Source organism: Brachycentrus maculatus, unplaced genomic scaffold (genome assembly GCF_059751285.1).
Source record: "Brachycentrus maculatus isolate JH-2025_06_01 unplaced genomic scaffold, ASM5975128v1 h1tg001480l, whole genome shotgun sequence".
Taxonomy (NCBI): domain Eukaryota; kingdom Metazoa; phylum Arthropoda; class Insecta; order Trichoptera; family Brachycentridae; genus Brachycentrus; species Brachycentrus maculatus.
In genome coordinates this window covers 1-13,399 of record NW_028282118.1, presented here as the reverse complement: position 1 = coordinate 13,399, position 13,399 = coordinate 1, and the positions used below count along the sequence as shown (strand labels likewise).

The window sequence follows — 13,399 nt, the reverse complement described above, 5'->3', positions numbered from 1 at the left end:
GGGGATACTATCAAAAATGAGCATTTCTATGAGTGAACAAATGTTACAACCTTTGGGAAACGATAATAGTTGAATCTTCATAAGTAAATAAATGATAATAGCCTATAGTTGATGAGCAACATATATTATGTTGATGCATATGCATATGAACTCCCGAAATTGTATTATTTTAAATAACCTATTATCATCAACATAATCAAAAAATGCTGAATTTTCATTATAAATACCGATTATTCATCAGAATTATTGTTGACATTGCTCTTTTATTTTATTTGCAATTGGCTGCTTATATTGCTAATAAGGCTATCGATCAATAATTTTATTGACAACGCCAACGCATGTAAGAATAGATACGAAAGATAATTGACGAACCAGTCAGGCTATCTGACATTCCTCATCACACATATACAACATTGCCGTAGCCAAGATAGCCCGAAATCTATTTTAGTAGTAAATTTGATTCCGGTAATTTGAAGAAAGTGCAGCGCAACGCTTATGATCATTATAGCATTTGGACTGCCTCCGATGCAGAAGGCTCGGAAAACCAAGGTTATCCAAAAAGTTGGTTTTATTTTCAAACGGGGGGCTTTAAAGATCGTCGAGTTGCTTTTTCGATTCATCGCCTACATTTTCTATGGGCTTTGGTAATTCTAAAACTTATTCAGATTCATAAAAACAACCTGTATCGGCCCGTCTATCGCTAGAGATTGAAGGTAGAGGCTGGAGAGTCAGTCTTTTAAGAATGGAAGAGATTGCCAGATCCCGTAATCTCCTTAGGAATGAACTCCGACAACGAGTTACTCCTCAAATTCGATTTTTTCTTTTCTTCGAAGTTCGAATCGGTTGAGTTTGCCTTCATCTACCCTTATAGCCACGAGGAGTGCCATAGATAAGTTATGGAACTGAACGAAAAGTATCATAACGATTCCGAAATATTTTTCAAAAGGTACGAGCTCTGCAAATCATATGAGAAGAGGACCGTAGACATGATCGTACTATCCTCTCATGAAGGGAAAGAGGGCTATTAAAACATAAAAAGTGATGACTCATTTATTGTTGGGGAGGAAAGGTTGGTGAAATTTAGAGACAACAAACCCATAATATTCTTGAGTGCACGAGTGCATCCTATCTAAACCCCTTCGAGCTACACTATGAACGGGATCATCAAATTTTTATTGGACAAAGAAGATTACCGGGCTCACTTGCTACGGAAGTATTTTGTATTCATCCTAGTGCCAATGCTTAATCCTGACGGTGTTTCGAATGGGCATTGCAGAATGGACAGCTTGAATCAAAACTTGAATAGGCACTACAAGAATGCTGACCCAGTGAAACAACCCTCGTGCTACTCCGTCAAGAAGCTGTGCGAGCACTTTTCAAAAGACAAAAGACTCTTTATGTACCTCGATTTGCATGCGCACCCAGCCAATAAAGGAAACTTTATATTTGGAAATGCTATATTCGACTATATTGAGCAAGTTTAAAGCCATCTGTTTCCAAAAATACTCAGCCAAAACTGCATAAACTTTGAGTTCGAGCAATGCATTTTTTCAAGGAAGCACATGAAGGCCAAAGATAAAAACTAATACATCAGCAAATAAGGTTGTGGAAGGGTTGTCTTCTATAAATAGTTTGGATTGATACATGCATACACCTTGGAGTGTGGATACCACTGCAACACATATAACAACTCTCTCGTGGAGGAAGCAGACAAACATAAAATATATTTTGTAAGATACAGAAAAAACTAAAAAGGGCAGATGATTTATGATCATTTCGAAGACTCTTTGGCTTTCTCACATTAGGATAATCACGACCAAAGAAAGCAGAAAGTTGAAGATAAACTCGCATATCTAATATAGAAGAAAAACCAAAAGAATCTGTATTAATTTCGGGCAATTGGAAGAGTGAGTTCGAAACTGGACAATATTTAAGACGGTTACTACAATCAAACAATAGTCTACTATGAGCAATAAACATTCCTGAATCTTGGCCGCAACATTTGCATTTCAATTTTAGATGTGTGGAACAAAAATCCATACACTAGAGTTATCAATGCAAACTAGCAGCGCAAGTAAATTGCAGAAAGGCAAGCGAAACTTGACAGGTTTAGAAAATAGCAAGCAGGCATTAAAACCAAACAAAAAAATATAGTTTAGCTAATATAAACTCATTGCTATGCAGAGTGGCACCGCCGCAATGTTTTTCAAAATCAAACCGACTACGAAAAGAAAAATAACACAAGAGGAGTTCAAGAAAAAGCGAAGAGGACATAGAAGAGCCTTACAACTAACGATACTCGGAAATTCATTAATTATATCACCACAAACACGAAAAACTTTGGGAAAAACCCAGTATCGAGGAAATCAATCATGAAAGAGGAGAAGGCTGAAGAAAAGAAAGGAATTAAAACAATATAACCTCATAATGAAGGAATCAAGTCATTGATGAATGTTAATGTCCAAGGGCAGGGCTTCATTGAAAAAGAAAGGGCCCATATTTCAATCGGATTACCCGTCCATATTTAATCCAAGAACAATTTCAAGCCCGTAAATTTGCGCATTCGGAATATGCACATTAACAAAGGATGATTATTTACTTATATTTATTTTAACAATAACTGAAGAGATTTATGGTTTGACTCATTTTTTGAGGGTTTATGTTTTTTGTAAATGCCTCTATAATAGCTGACGTTAAAAATCGAATGAATTTGATGTGTAACAGCAGTACCTTTTAGTAAGCAATATTACTGTGAAGTAAGCTTCAAGATAAAATTTTCGAGATATAATTGAAAGTTCGGCATGAATCCAGGACAAATTAATTATTTATAGGCTTTATATTGTGGAGATAAAATTCATTCTCGAAGGCCTTTGATGATGACTTGCCTGAGATGAGGCTATTCCTTTAATATTTCCTTCAGGAGGCGGCTTCCGTTGGCCTTTTCCAGCTGCTTGAGTATTAATTTTTTGATGCGACTATCCAAGCTGCCTGCTCTCTTTGAGATCTTATGTTATTTTTCCGTATTCTTTATTTCCTCATCGTCACTGTTCCAGTTTTTTCCTAAAGAATTTCCATTCTCTTATTACTTATTCCTGCTTTGGTTATCCTCAATTTCCTATGATAAGCTATTGCCCATTGCTTCTTCGAGCGCGTAGATGGGCTCGGGCAAATAGCCATTAATTTTGGCCAGTTTCTTGACTGCCGCAATTCTTTATGGGTATTTCATTAAGGTTTTTTTGGCGAGCTATTCATGCTCAGGGAAGGCTTCGGAAGGAGAGGCCTGAATTTAAATTTAATTTTTGTGGTCAATTGCATGCAGATAAGGGCAATTCGGCAGATTTTTGCACTAAATTTTCTTGAGGAAAAACTTGCAGTATTTCATGGTCCCGAAGAGGCACCAAAGAGTGCTCCGGTCAATCTAAAATTAGTTGCAAGCCTACTTTAGCAAATATTTACTAGAATGGCCGTTGCTGCTTCGAATTAGTGGCTGAAGGTGATGTAAATGGAGCAATAGTTGCGATTTGGGAACGGATTTTTCACTATTTTCTAAACTTTGCCATACTGCCCGAAATAACCTTCAGAGGTCAATTCCGCTGGCGTTATAGTCGAAGGCAGTCCAGAACAGTAGATCATATTCTTCTGCAATACCCTAAGATCTGAATAACAAACAAAAAAGCATAAAGCCAAAAAATCAAAGGTTCATACCTTATCGGTTAGGCTTAGTCGCGTTCATTCTTATGCAATAATATTATGCATAGAAATATATGAATTATCACTAAGAAAAGCGGCATGCATTTCTTAGTGAGTTTTTACGAGAGCAAATCGATATAAAAACGAGTAATGGCATCGATTTGAGATCTTCACTAGCATAAGAATAGCCAGCTATTTGTAAATCATTTTTTAATAAAAAATTAGACAATATTAATAGCATCTAAATATTCGAAATGCTCATGAGCATTGCAATATATAATTACCATGTTTTAAACTGCCTTGAAAGAACTTCTGAAACAAATCGCTGAAATCGAATCCAAACTGGAAGATTATCGCCAACTACTCAACGAAGAGATCGAATTCAACCTCAAAGACTTATATATTACTCTCTGCGGCACCATCACACTCACAGCGTACCACCTTAACGATTTCATAAATTCGTTTCCGAAGTAACTCAGCAACACCCATATGGATAGCGAGATTTCAGACCGATAGAATTAATGGGGACAGTTTTAATAATAACCACAAGACTCCAGCCAGAAGACTGATCGACTAACTCAGCTGGAAGATCTGATTAAAAGCTACAACAATTGCAGCAGTATGAAGTAAGCATATTCTCATATAGTTTGACCTTTATGGAAGTATCTCTTCTGTTTTTGAGCAAAGAGAACAATTTATTTTCGAAATTGACTTTATAAAGAAATTCTATGCACAAAGAATTGCCTATGCATTTGAAAAACTATGTTAGAAAAATATTGCTACTCGAATGTCTGCTTCATCAAAGGTACATCGATTTCAAGCGCAAGTACTCAGCAGAGGCGTAATTGTGGATAAAGTAGCACACCATTATCAATGAAAGCACCAACACCAAATAGCTTGACAACAACATCATTCTCAAACATTGCTAAGAGATCAATGTGGACGGGAATATGGTACTCAATTCCTTTAAGCTGACATCCAAATAAAATGTGACATATGAACGGATGATAATTCTACTAACGTCCAAGAACTCACAAAGCATCCAGAAATTTATAGCAAATTCTGCACATAATCGAATGAAATACAACAACTACGAAGATATCGAACTGGACAAGAAATTCATGAAGAATAATCAGGATTTTGACCCCTTTCTCAGGCCATAATTTCATGACTGCCTCAATCGACCAATAGAGGGCTTTTCTCATTTCTCGCATCGCCAGCTTAAATCAATAGAGAAGCATTTATAGCGAATCCACTCTCCATCAAACAAGATCGATGTGCATGACCGCATTGAGAAATATACTTTAAAAATCTAAAAGCAAGTTCTCTACTTTTGTAAAATAATGAGATAAATCATTGAGCTTTAAAAGTAGCTCGAACACGATAAAATATAACTAGCCCTATGCACAGATTTCTACCCCATTCTGTTCTTCGATAGCTTCCACAAAGATTCGGGTATCTGTATAAATCCCAACAACAACAAAAATTACCGCAAAATATCTAAAAATTCCTGCCTGAATGAGAACATCCACTCGCAAATGCTGATCCCTTCTTTGATGAAAGAGTACTTGTAGAATTTCGGGATAGGGGTTTCCATTAAGGACCTGTATTTATTATTTCGAAGATATTCATTTCGAAATGACGGCCGTCTGACCTTCAATTAATTCTGTGGCATGTTCGATCTTTGCACGAGAAATAAGAAGTTCTACGCCAACATAGAGAAGAATCGAGAAGTTCACAGCCTCGAGGATGTTGACATTGCGACCAAGAAACTCTTTTTGAAGATCTTGAAGAAACTGATCAAGAACTAAAAGTAAATAGAGCAGAAAAAAAGAAAACTGTGCTACTCTGAATACAATAGCTCATAAAAGACTCTCGAAAGCAGCACCCGTAATCTCATCAACCTCAGAGAAATATTCAGCTATTTTGATAGTGACGAAGATGGCTATATTTCAATGAATGATTTCAGGGTCGTCTTCAAGAGGCTCTTCAATCTCAGCATAAATGAAGAAAGTTTGGCTTATTGGTGGAAAAGAATGCATCACCTTCCTAGCACAAACCCCACCAAAATGGGCGGCAGCCCGTAGTCAATGACTAAGCTCAACTCAGAATTCCTTATGTTATCGTATGAGTAGTTTGTGAATGAAGCAGTGCCCAAAACAAAAGAAATAAAACTGAAACAGTCAGAGTCATAGTCGCAGAAGGTAATGGGAGGGACAAAGACTCATAGTATGAAGAATATAGGAGCAAGTCGCAAGAATGGGCTTAAGAGACTAATCAAGTGAAGAAGCCAATAAATTTCATGATCAGCATCAAGAAATGATATGAATTTACTATATAATATGTATTATAATATGTATATGAATGGTGGCATGAATAGATTGATATAATCTATAATCTATAATCTATAATCTATAATCTATAATCTATAATCTATAATCTATAATCTATAATCTATAATCTATAATCTATAATCTATATTTAAATATGAGCCTATAAAATCAAATATTCTCATTGCGCTCAGCCATCATCCAAGCCAAAAGAGGAATCAAATAAACGGAAAATAAGGAGAAATATGGCATCTAGCAGCCTCTAAAAGTGATGCCTCATCGTCTGCACTAACGATAAACAAATACTATTTCCAAAACTTCTCCAACGCCTGCGACTATAATCGAAACTGCAGCCGACACTGCAGCCGACACTGCAACCGGCCCTACAAGCCGCAAGTAGCACAATAATCAGAGCAATTTGAGCAATAACTTGACGAAAATCCAAAAGTTACTTGCCAAAAACCCAGAAAAGAATAAAGTGTGCTATTAACCCAACGGCAATCCGTAAACCAAATAAATACGCTATCTAGTAACAACGGATACCATCCCCCATAACTCCACTGTCGATAAATTCATGGACGAGTTACGAACTCAAATTGTATAATTAAAGAGTAACAGAATCGAATACCAATCGAATGCTAATAAAGCAACTCATATGAAATGATCATTAGTGATCGAATAATTAGTCAAATGATAACTTTTTATCGCCTTATTGCTATTCGACATTCTTGCTGAAGATTGACGCCTCTATCATGACTCCCGATTCAACCATGTCAGCATCTGCCTCGACATTTATCACAGGCTTATTACTCCAATCACAATAGTTGAACTTCTCCTTCAGTTTCATTTTGCATTAGTTGGCGACTTCTATGAATTTTTACAATATGGTTTATAGCTATCTCTCGTGTTCATCCCTAACTTATCGATACTGGCACTCAATCCGTTCTATTTTGCTGGTCTATGTGGCAAATTGCTCTCCTAACAGACTGAGAATGCCTTCCTTGGTGGGGCACACTCTTGTGGTGAGTAATGCACGACACTGCACATAGGGATGAACGTAGAGATTGACACCTACTTTTTGAAACAGAAGTATCTTGATCTCTTGGGTGAGAGAGAGCGAGGAGAGTGTTGATTAAATTGACGTATAGCATTTAAATAGCCTACTTTCGCTTTAGAACTCTAAACTCACCTTGCTCTGCATGTTGACATTATTGGTGTTTGATGCAAATTCAGCTTCGACTCTTTGCAATGCTTGAGGGCTCCATACAATTTAATCGTTGAGGTCACTCTTATCGACCTTGAGAAGGTAGGTTTAATTCTTTGTTAGCACGTAGATCTCAGCAAAGCAAGTGCTAGATGGTCCCGCCTTAAACTACACGAACATTCGAACATTATCGGTTGCTTATCCTAATGGCGGAGGGACCGCGTCATTAAGTCGATGTTCTCTTTACTATTTGGTTGGATGGGTCCCAGGCGTTGGAGATAGTGCAGTCAGCCTTGCTGTTATGAAATAATAGCTTTTTGTCAATTGGCTCTCCATCTATGTATGTATGCAATGAATATTATCATCTTATGATGCGAATAGCGGGAAATATATATAAGTTGTCTGCAATATAATCTCGATCTATTCAGCATGCCAACAGAGTGATTTATTTCAACATTGTCTTTTGGCTGACTAGATGTTAAAATACAGAGTATTTGATGTCACGAATAGTTTATATCCTGAGAAGTATTGACAGATTCTTAAAATCCTCGGAAGGTTAGTCGATCATTGAATGAAGATTATTCTGAATGATAGTTCTTGTGGCGCTGCTGTGTTGCCCAAATGAGTCCCCATACGATGTTGTGTGATGTGTGATAAGTGATAGGTGATGTGATAGTGTAATAATAGAGTAAATGGAATAATATAGTGTATTGAGAATCACATAAATGGGAATCAGAGGCGTTGCTATTTGCAAGTGCAAATGCAGATTGCATGAGGATGTGGATAGATCAGCTTGTAAATTCAGATCAAAGACCGAAGTCTCAATCAAGAGGTGTCATGTTTTCATCACATTATCCACATCATCATGCAATACAGCATTGTGCATCTACACTCAGCCAATCAGATCTTCATGCGAGTACTCCACAGTATCTATATTGCTAACTCTTTCTAGCCAGTTGCTTTGATGGCAGTCTTTGATGGCAGTCTTTGATAGACAGCCATAGATGGAGATATGAGATAGAATGAGGTTGTGCATAGATGATCAGGTTCAAGTTTGAATCACTGCGTCATGTTAAAGGAATTGAATTGCATCATTTCAAATACGCACATCATTCTATGGTCATAAATATTATATTATAAATTAGATTATAATCCATTTAAACTATTTATTCAACTATGCATTACTATACAGAAATACGAGATAAATATACAAATTTAAAGGAAAATACTAAATTCGCAAATAATAAAAATGGAAAATGAAAACAAATTAATAATCGGTATTCTACTCATTGGTTCGATGGTAAAGCTTTTATAAATCAAGCATCGTCATCTGCATGCTGAGAACTGACTGTTCCAGTATTAAATGTCAGCTTAGTTTATTGACTGCACGCAATTTTCTATGAAATGACATCAGCTTAATATAATAGTCGCACCTGAGGGATGCATTTACTATCGTGGTGTGATGCTGCAGTATGTGATGTTGTGTCATCACATCACCGAGGCTTGCAGATACCTGAATGGATATAGGGCCTGCATGGATATATTGATGATTATGATATTTACATTCGAATATGAAAATGCATATAAATATTCTAATCTTCATATTAAATGGGAGCCTTCCTCGACAGTCCCAAAACGGAAAAAAAGATAGAAAAGTACCAACATAAAAAGCTGCGCGCCTTCTCCATCGAAATGCAAGGTACTATTCTTTATATCCAGGATGGAGGAAGCATATGGAAGATGCTATTCTCTATGATCGCTTAGATAAAGAAGTGTTCGTATTCGGGGTCTTCGATGGTCACGGTGGCGCCGAGTGTGCCCATTTCTGTGCCAACCACATGGCCATCAAGATCAAGTAGAACCCTCATTATGCACGCGGCGATTATGGTACCTGTTTAAAATAATGCTTCATGCAAATGGACGAGATGATGGACACAGAATAAGGAGAGGCTGAGCTCCGATAATACACAAAGCAGAATGGAATGCAACCTTTTTCAGATGGAAAAGTTGCCGATTCTGTGGGTTGTACCGCTAACGTGGTGTTAATCGTGGGCAATCTCATCGTGGTTGCAAATGCGGGAGACTCGCGAGCAGCTCTGAGTCGCAACGGTAAAATAATTTAGCTGTCAAAGGATCACAAGCCCGAAGATATAGATTAGCTAAATAGAATCGTGAACTCAGGAGCGAAAGTCGAAAAGGGAAGGATAAACAGTCATCTCAACCTGTCAAGGTGCCTTGGGGATCTTCATTACAAGCGAAACAAGGACCTGCCTGCCAATAAGCAAACAGTAATTGGTGAGCCAGACATCCGGACCATTGAATTGGGCAAGGATGACGAATTCCTATTGATCGGGTGCGATGGGGTGTGGGAAAGATACGAGAACAATGGGCAAGACCTCATGGACATCATTCGAAAGCAGAGATACGAAGGAAAAGGGCCCGAAGCTGTGCTCACAGATCTGCTGGATGGATTCTTAGCATCTGACCCCAAGAAGGAGCAATTAGGCTGCGATAACATGAGCTGCGTATTAATTGAATTCAACAAGCTCATGCTTTGAAAGCAGCGGATTCGACACACCTGACATATTTGATCATATTATGTATGATGCCCGCAATAGATATGGTGTTACAGATGCGATAGATAGGCTATTGAATATAAATATTAATATTAATGGTGACAATGGCAGACAGCTGTAGTATGTAATAGCATTCAACAATAATAAATGGTATTCTGAATGATTTGTTCCCTATATTGCAGTATCGATTTATTTAAGCAAATGTCTGAGTACCAAGATTGGGGTGCACTCTTCTACGCTATCTCGCCATTTTCATGGGCCTATGTTGGAATCGGCTTGGCCCTAGGAGCTTCCGTCGTCGGTGCTGCATGGTATCCATTGGCTTACGCAGGGGAATCTTTATTGCCGGAGCGAGCATTCTCGGGGCCGCTGTCAAAGCACCTCGAATTCGATCCAAAAATCTAGTGAGGTAAACGAATCTTAATTCAGCGTTATTTTTTGTGAAGCAGTGGCCATTTATGGTGTGATTATGGCAATAATCTTGCAAGGGAAGATTAATGATTACCGAGGAGTATATACTGATGAGATCATGTTCTGCGGGTACGCTCTGTTCTGGACAGGCATTTCTGTGGGTTTCTCGAACCTATTCTGCGGGTAAATATGATTTTACGTAGAGTTTGTGTGGGAATATCGGGCAGTGGGTGCGCTATAGCTGACGCGCAGAACCCTGACTCCTTTGTGAAGATCTTGGTTGTAGAGATTTTCGGAAGTGCCCTAGGGTTGTTCGGCGTGATTGTAGGCATCATCCAATGCAGCTAAGGCACATTCCCCAAGTGACCAAGATATATTTGATCAATCAATACACGATCTGTTGAATCATATCAATACAGCCCATATTTATCAACCCATTATATATAAAACACTAACTCTTCGATCAAATGCTCTCAGCTCCTTCTCCTGATCCCAGAGATATATATTTAATATATAATCTATTCCTAATTCAAATGCTTATTCAATTCTTATAAATCAAATCAATCCAATATATTAGGCTCATTCATATATTAGCCTCATCCGTTTTCAATCTTACCCTCTAGTACGTATTCTATGTGCAAAGTCGGTTCAAGACCTGTTGACACGATTACGGGTATTTCTATTTGGGGCATCTACAGATCATCAAACGATGCTTAATTCGAGGAAAACATAAAAAAGTCGAGCTATTTGTTGAGTAATAGCATAGCCATTATTAGATATTTATACCTTTTTTGCTGCCCAAATGCTTGTTGGGCACCTTTTCTGTAGTTCATGATTTTTATAATTGCTAATGGCAGACAAACAGGGATTTATTAGTATAAGATATCATTAAGTGAGACATGAAAGACAGGCCTGCTTCATTTCTCTTACGTAAATTTCTTGAGGTAGGCAATATTTTGAGTATATTTTCCAATATGACGAAATGCGATGCCCTGCCAGTTTTGAACGAAGTTGGAACCCATATCTTGAAATACGCGCCGAGACTCAGCTTGAGACTGATATCCGAAGTAGGCCACTTGATACTTGAGGACTAGGATGTTTTTGCTCTCCTAGATGATGCCGGCTTTGCCCATCCGAGCTTTCTATGACTTATATCCTTACTTCGCTAGGCTGTTCTCCTGCCCACCTCTCCTATTGTAACTCTTGTGCAATTTTTGCTCAATTTATAGTATTTTTCTCAGTTCCAGCATACTCCCGTGCTCATATTTCAAAAAAGGAAGGATATTCTTCTCGATCTCTTAACACTAAAACTTACAATTCAGGAAGTCCTATTTGTAAGTCTCACTCAAAATTCCATAGGCTTTCCCCAGCTCTTTGAGCTCATCCTTTGCTCCAAATAATTTCAAGTTTTCTATTTCCTATTTTATGTCTCCCATCAGTCTGACCATCATCTTGAGTGTCTCTATTAACGAGCGCTGATGCTTCAGCAAGATTTATGTGAGTTTGCGATGCTTGGCACTCAAGCTGTCCATTTGATGTAAGAACTTACTCAGATGCACTAAATAAAGGTCTTGCTAAGGATTTATAGTCACTGTGACCTATCCATCGAGCAAACAAAGCTACTCTAGACCTTGCAGTTTTTCCATTTTATCGTATTTTGTAAATTTGCGCTTTATCTACTTATGGCCGGGCTCGGTCAGAAAGTCTTCTAGGATCCTCGAATTGCGGATCTACCTATTGGCAAGTAGATCGAGCATGAAAAATTCCATCATCTTTTTCTGATTATCAATGAAGCTCATGTCTGTGCCCCCCACCCAGGCATTATCTTCAAGGTAGCCGAGGTGCATGCCAGGGAAGAATTTCTATAGATTTCTCTTGAGCCGGCTGAAATCCTCGTAGTTCCTTTTGCACTCTATGTTTAAGGGGATAACTTTGAGAGTGTACATGGGGTAGTTGGAAGCTAAGAAATTTCGATGGACAATTTTATATTACTAGTCAATTTTTACATTGAGGCCCGATGCAGAAAGCTGACTCCTAAGGGTCGACTTAAAGCAGGGAATACTTTCATAGAAGATGCTTCCTGAATTCTTATTGTTCGTGCCATAGCTGATATGTGAGTCAAGTGCAGCCTCTCGATTTGTGCCGAATTGTTTGCGATGCGAAGTCATACTCTCAGACGGAAAGTGCTCTGTGATTTATTTGATCCTTATAACACTTGCTCCATTGCTCTTTGAATTTTGTGTGCCTGAGCGAGTGGGCTATTGCGCAAATACTCTCTCGTTCTGCACTTACTTCGGCTGTTGGATCGAGTACGGGTCGTCAGCTCGCCTTTTTGCTTCAGCAGAATTTCCGATTGACTGGTTTTGCTTGATTGAGTTGTACATGTTTTTGAAACTTGATGTATGATTCTGTTAAAATTTCGAGATCGGTTTCGTTATTAAATCCTTCCCATTTGATTTAGACCTATCTTTGGTCATTGTTTTGGACCAGAAATCGAATTCTTCGATATCGATCGAGGGGCTTTATTGGTGGAGTTTTTAGTTTGACTTTTTAGGTGTATTTATGGGCTTCAGATCTGATATATTTTAAGTATCAAACGCCTAGTCTAGTAACTATATGGCCTTAGATTTGATGACTTTATTCTTGCTTTAATCTTTTACCTTCTTTACTTTTGACATTTCCGGAATCTAGTTGGCATAATGGATCTTTTGGGAGTCGATATTGGCACTCTGATAGTTATAATATGAAGTTTAATGTTCATTATGTTCATTGTCTACGTCGTCACCCTCTTTCTTGTGCTGATTATACTGAATAACAATCTGTTTATAAGTGTGATAGAGTATACATTTTGGGTGAATGCCATGTTCCATGAATTGGCATCTAAGTTTGGGATGTGTGCCTCGCAGAATTCAATGAAATCATGATACTCGTCAGGATCGATGCATGCTCGTAAATACTACTGCCTCATTTAGAGAGTGTCTTATTGTGGTGAATCCATTTTTATATTTCGTATTAGGGTGTAGTATAGAGTAAATAATATAGGAATAGTATAGGAATAGTATAGGAGTAGTATAGTATATGGTCACTTATTATGCAATTGAATAAGAAATAAGACAAATCGCAATTGGGTTGGGGTTGGGGTTGGGGTTGGGGTTGGGGTTGGGGTTGGGGTTGGGGTTGGGGTTGGG

General features: G+C 38.1%; 1 protein-coding gene and 2 pseudogenes across 1 annotated transcript; all 3 read left to right on the top strand.

The window, feature by feature from the left end:
• Positions 1-986: 986 nt before the first annotated feature.
• Positions 987-4,459, top strand: LOC148298957 (cytosolic carboxypeptidase 4-like; annotated as a pseudogene).
• A 4,373-nt stretch (positions 4,460-8,832) lies between these two features.
• On the top strand, positions 8,833-9,782 carry LOC148298956 (putative protein phosphatase 2C 2). Its single transcript, XM_088276492.1, has 3 exons — positions 8,833-8,923; positions 9,223-9,333; positions 9,406-9,782. The coding sequence occupies exons 1-3, from the start codon at positions 8,833-8,835 to the stop codon at positions 9,780-9,782; spliced, it is 579 nt and encodes a 192-aa protein (XP_088132618.1).
• A 202-nt stretch (positions 9,783-9,984) lies between these two features.
• LOC148298955 (uncharacterized) lies at positions 9,985-10,582 on the top strand (annotated as a pseudogene).
• The last annotated feature ends 2,817 nt before the right edge of the window (positions 10,583-13,399 follow it).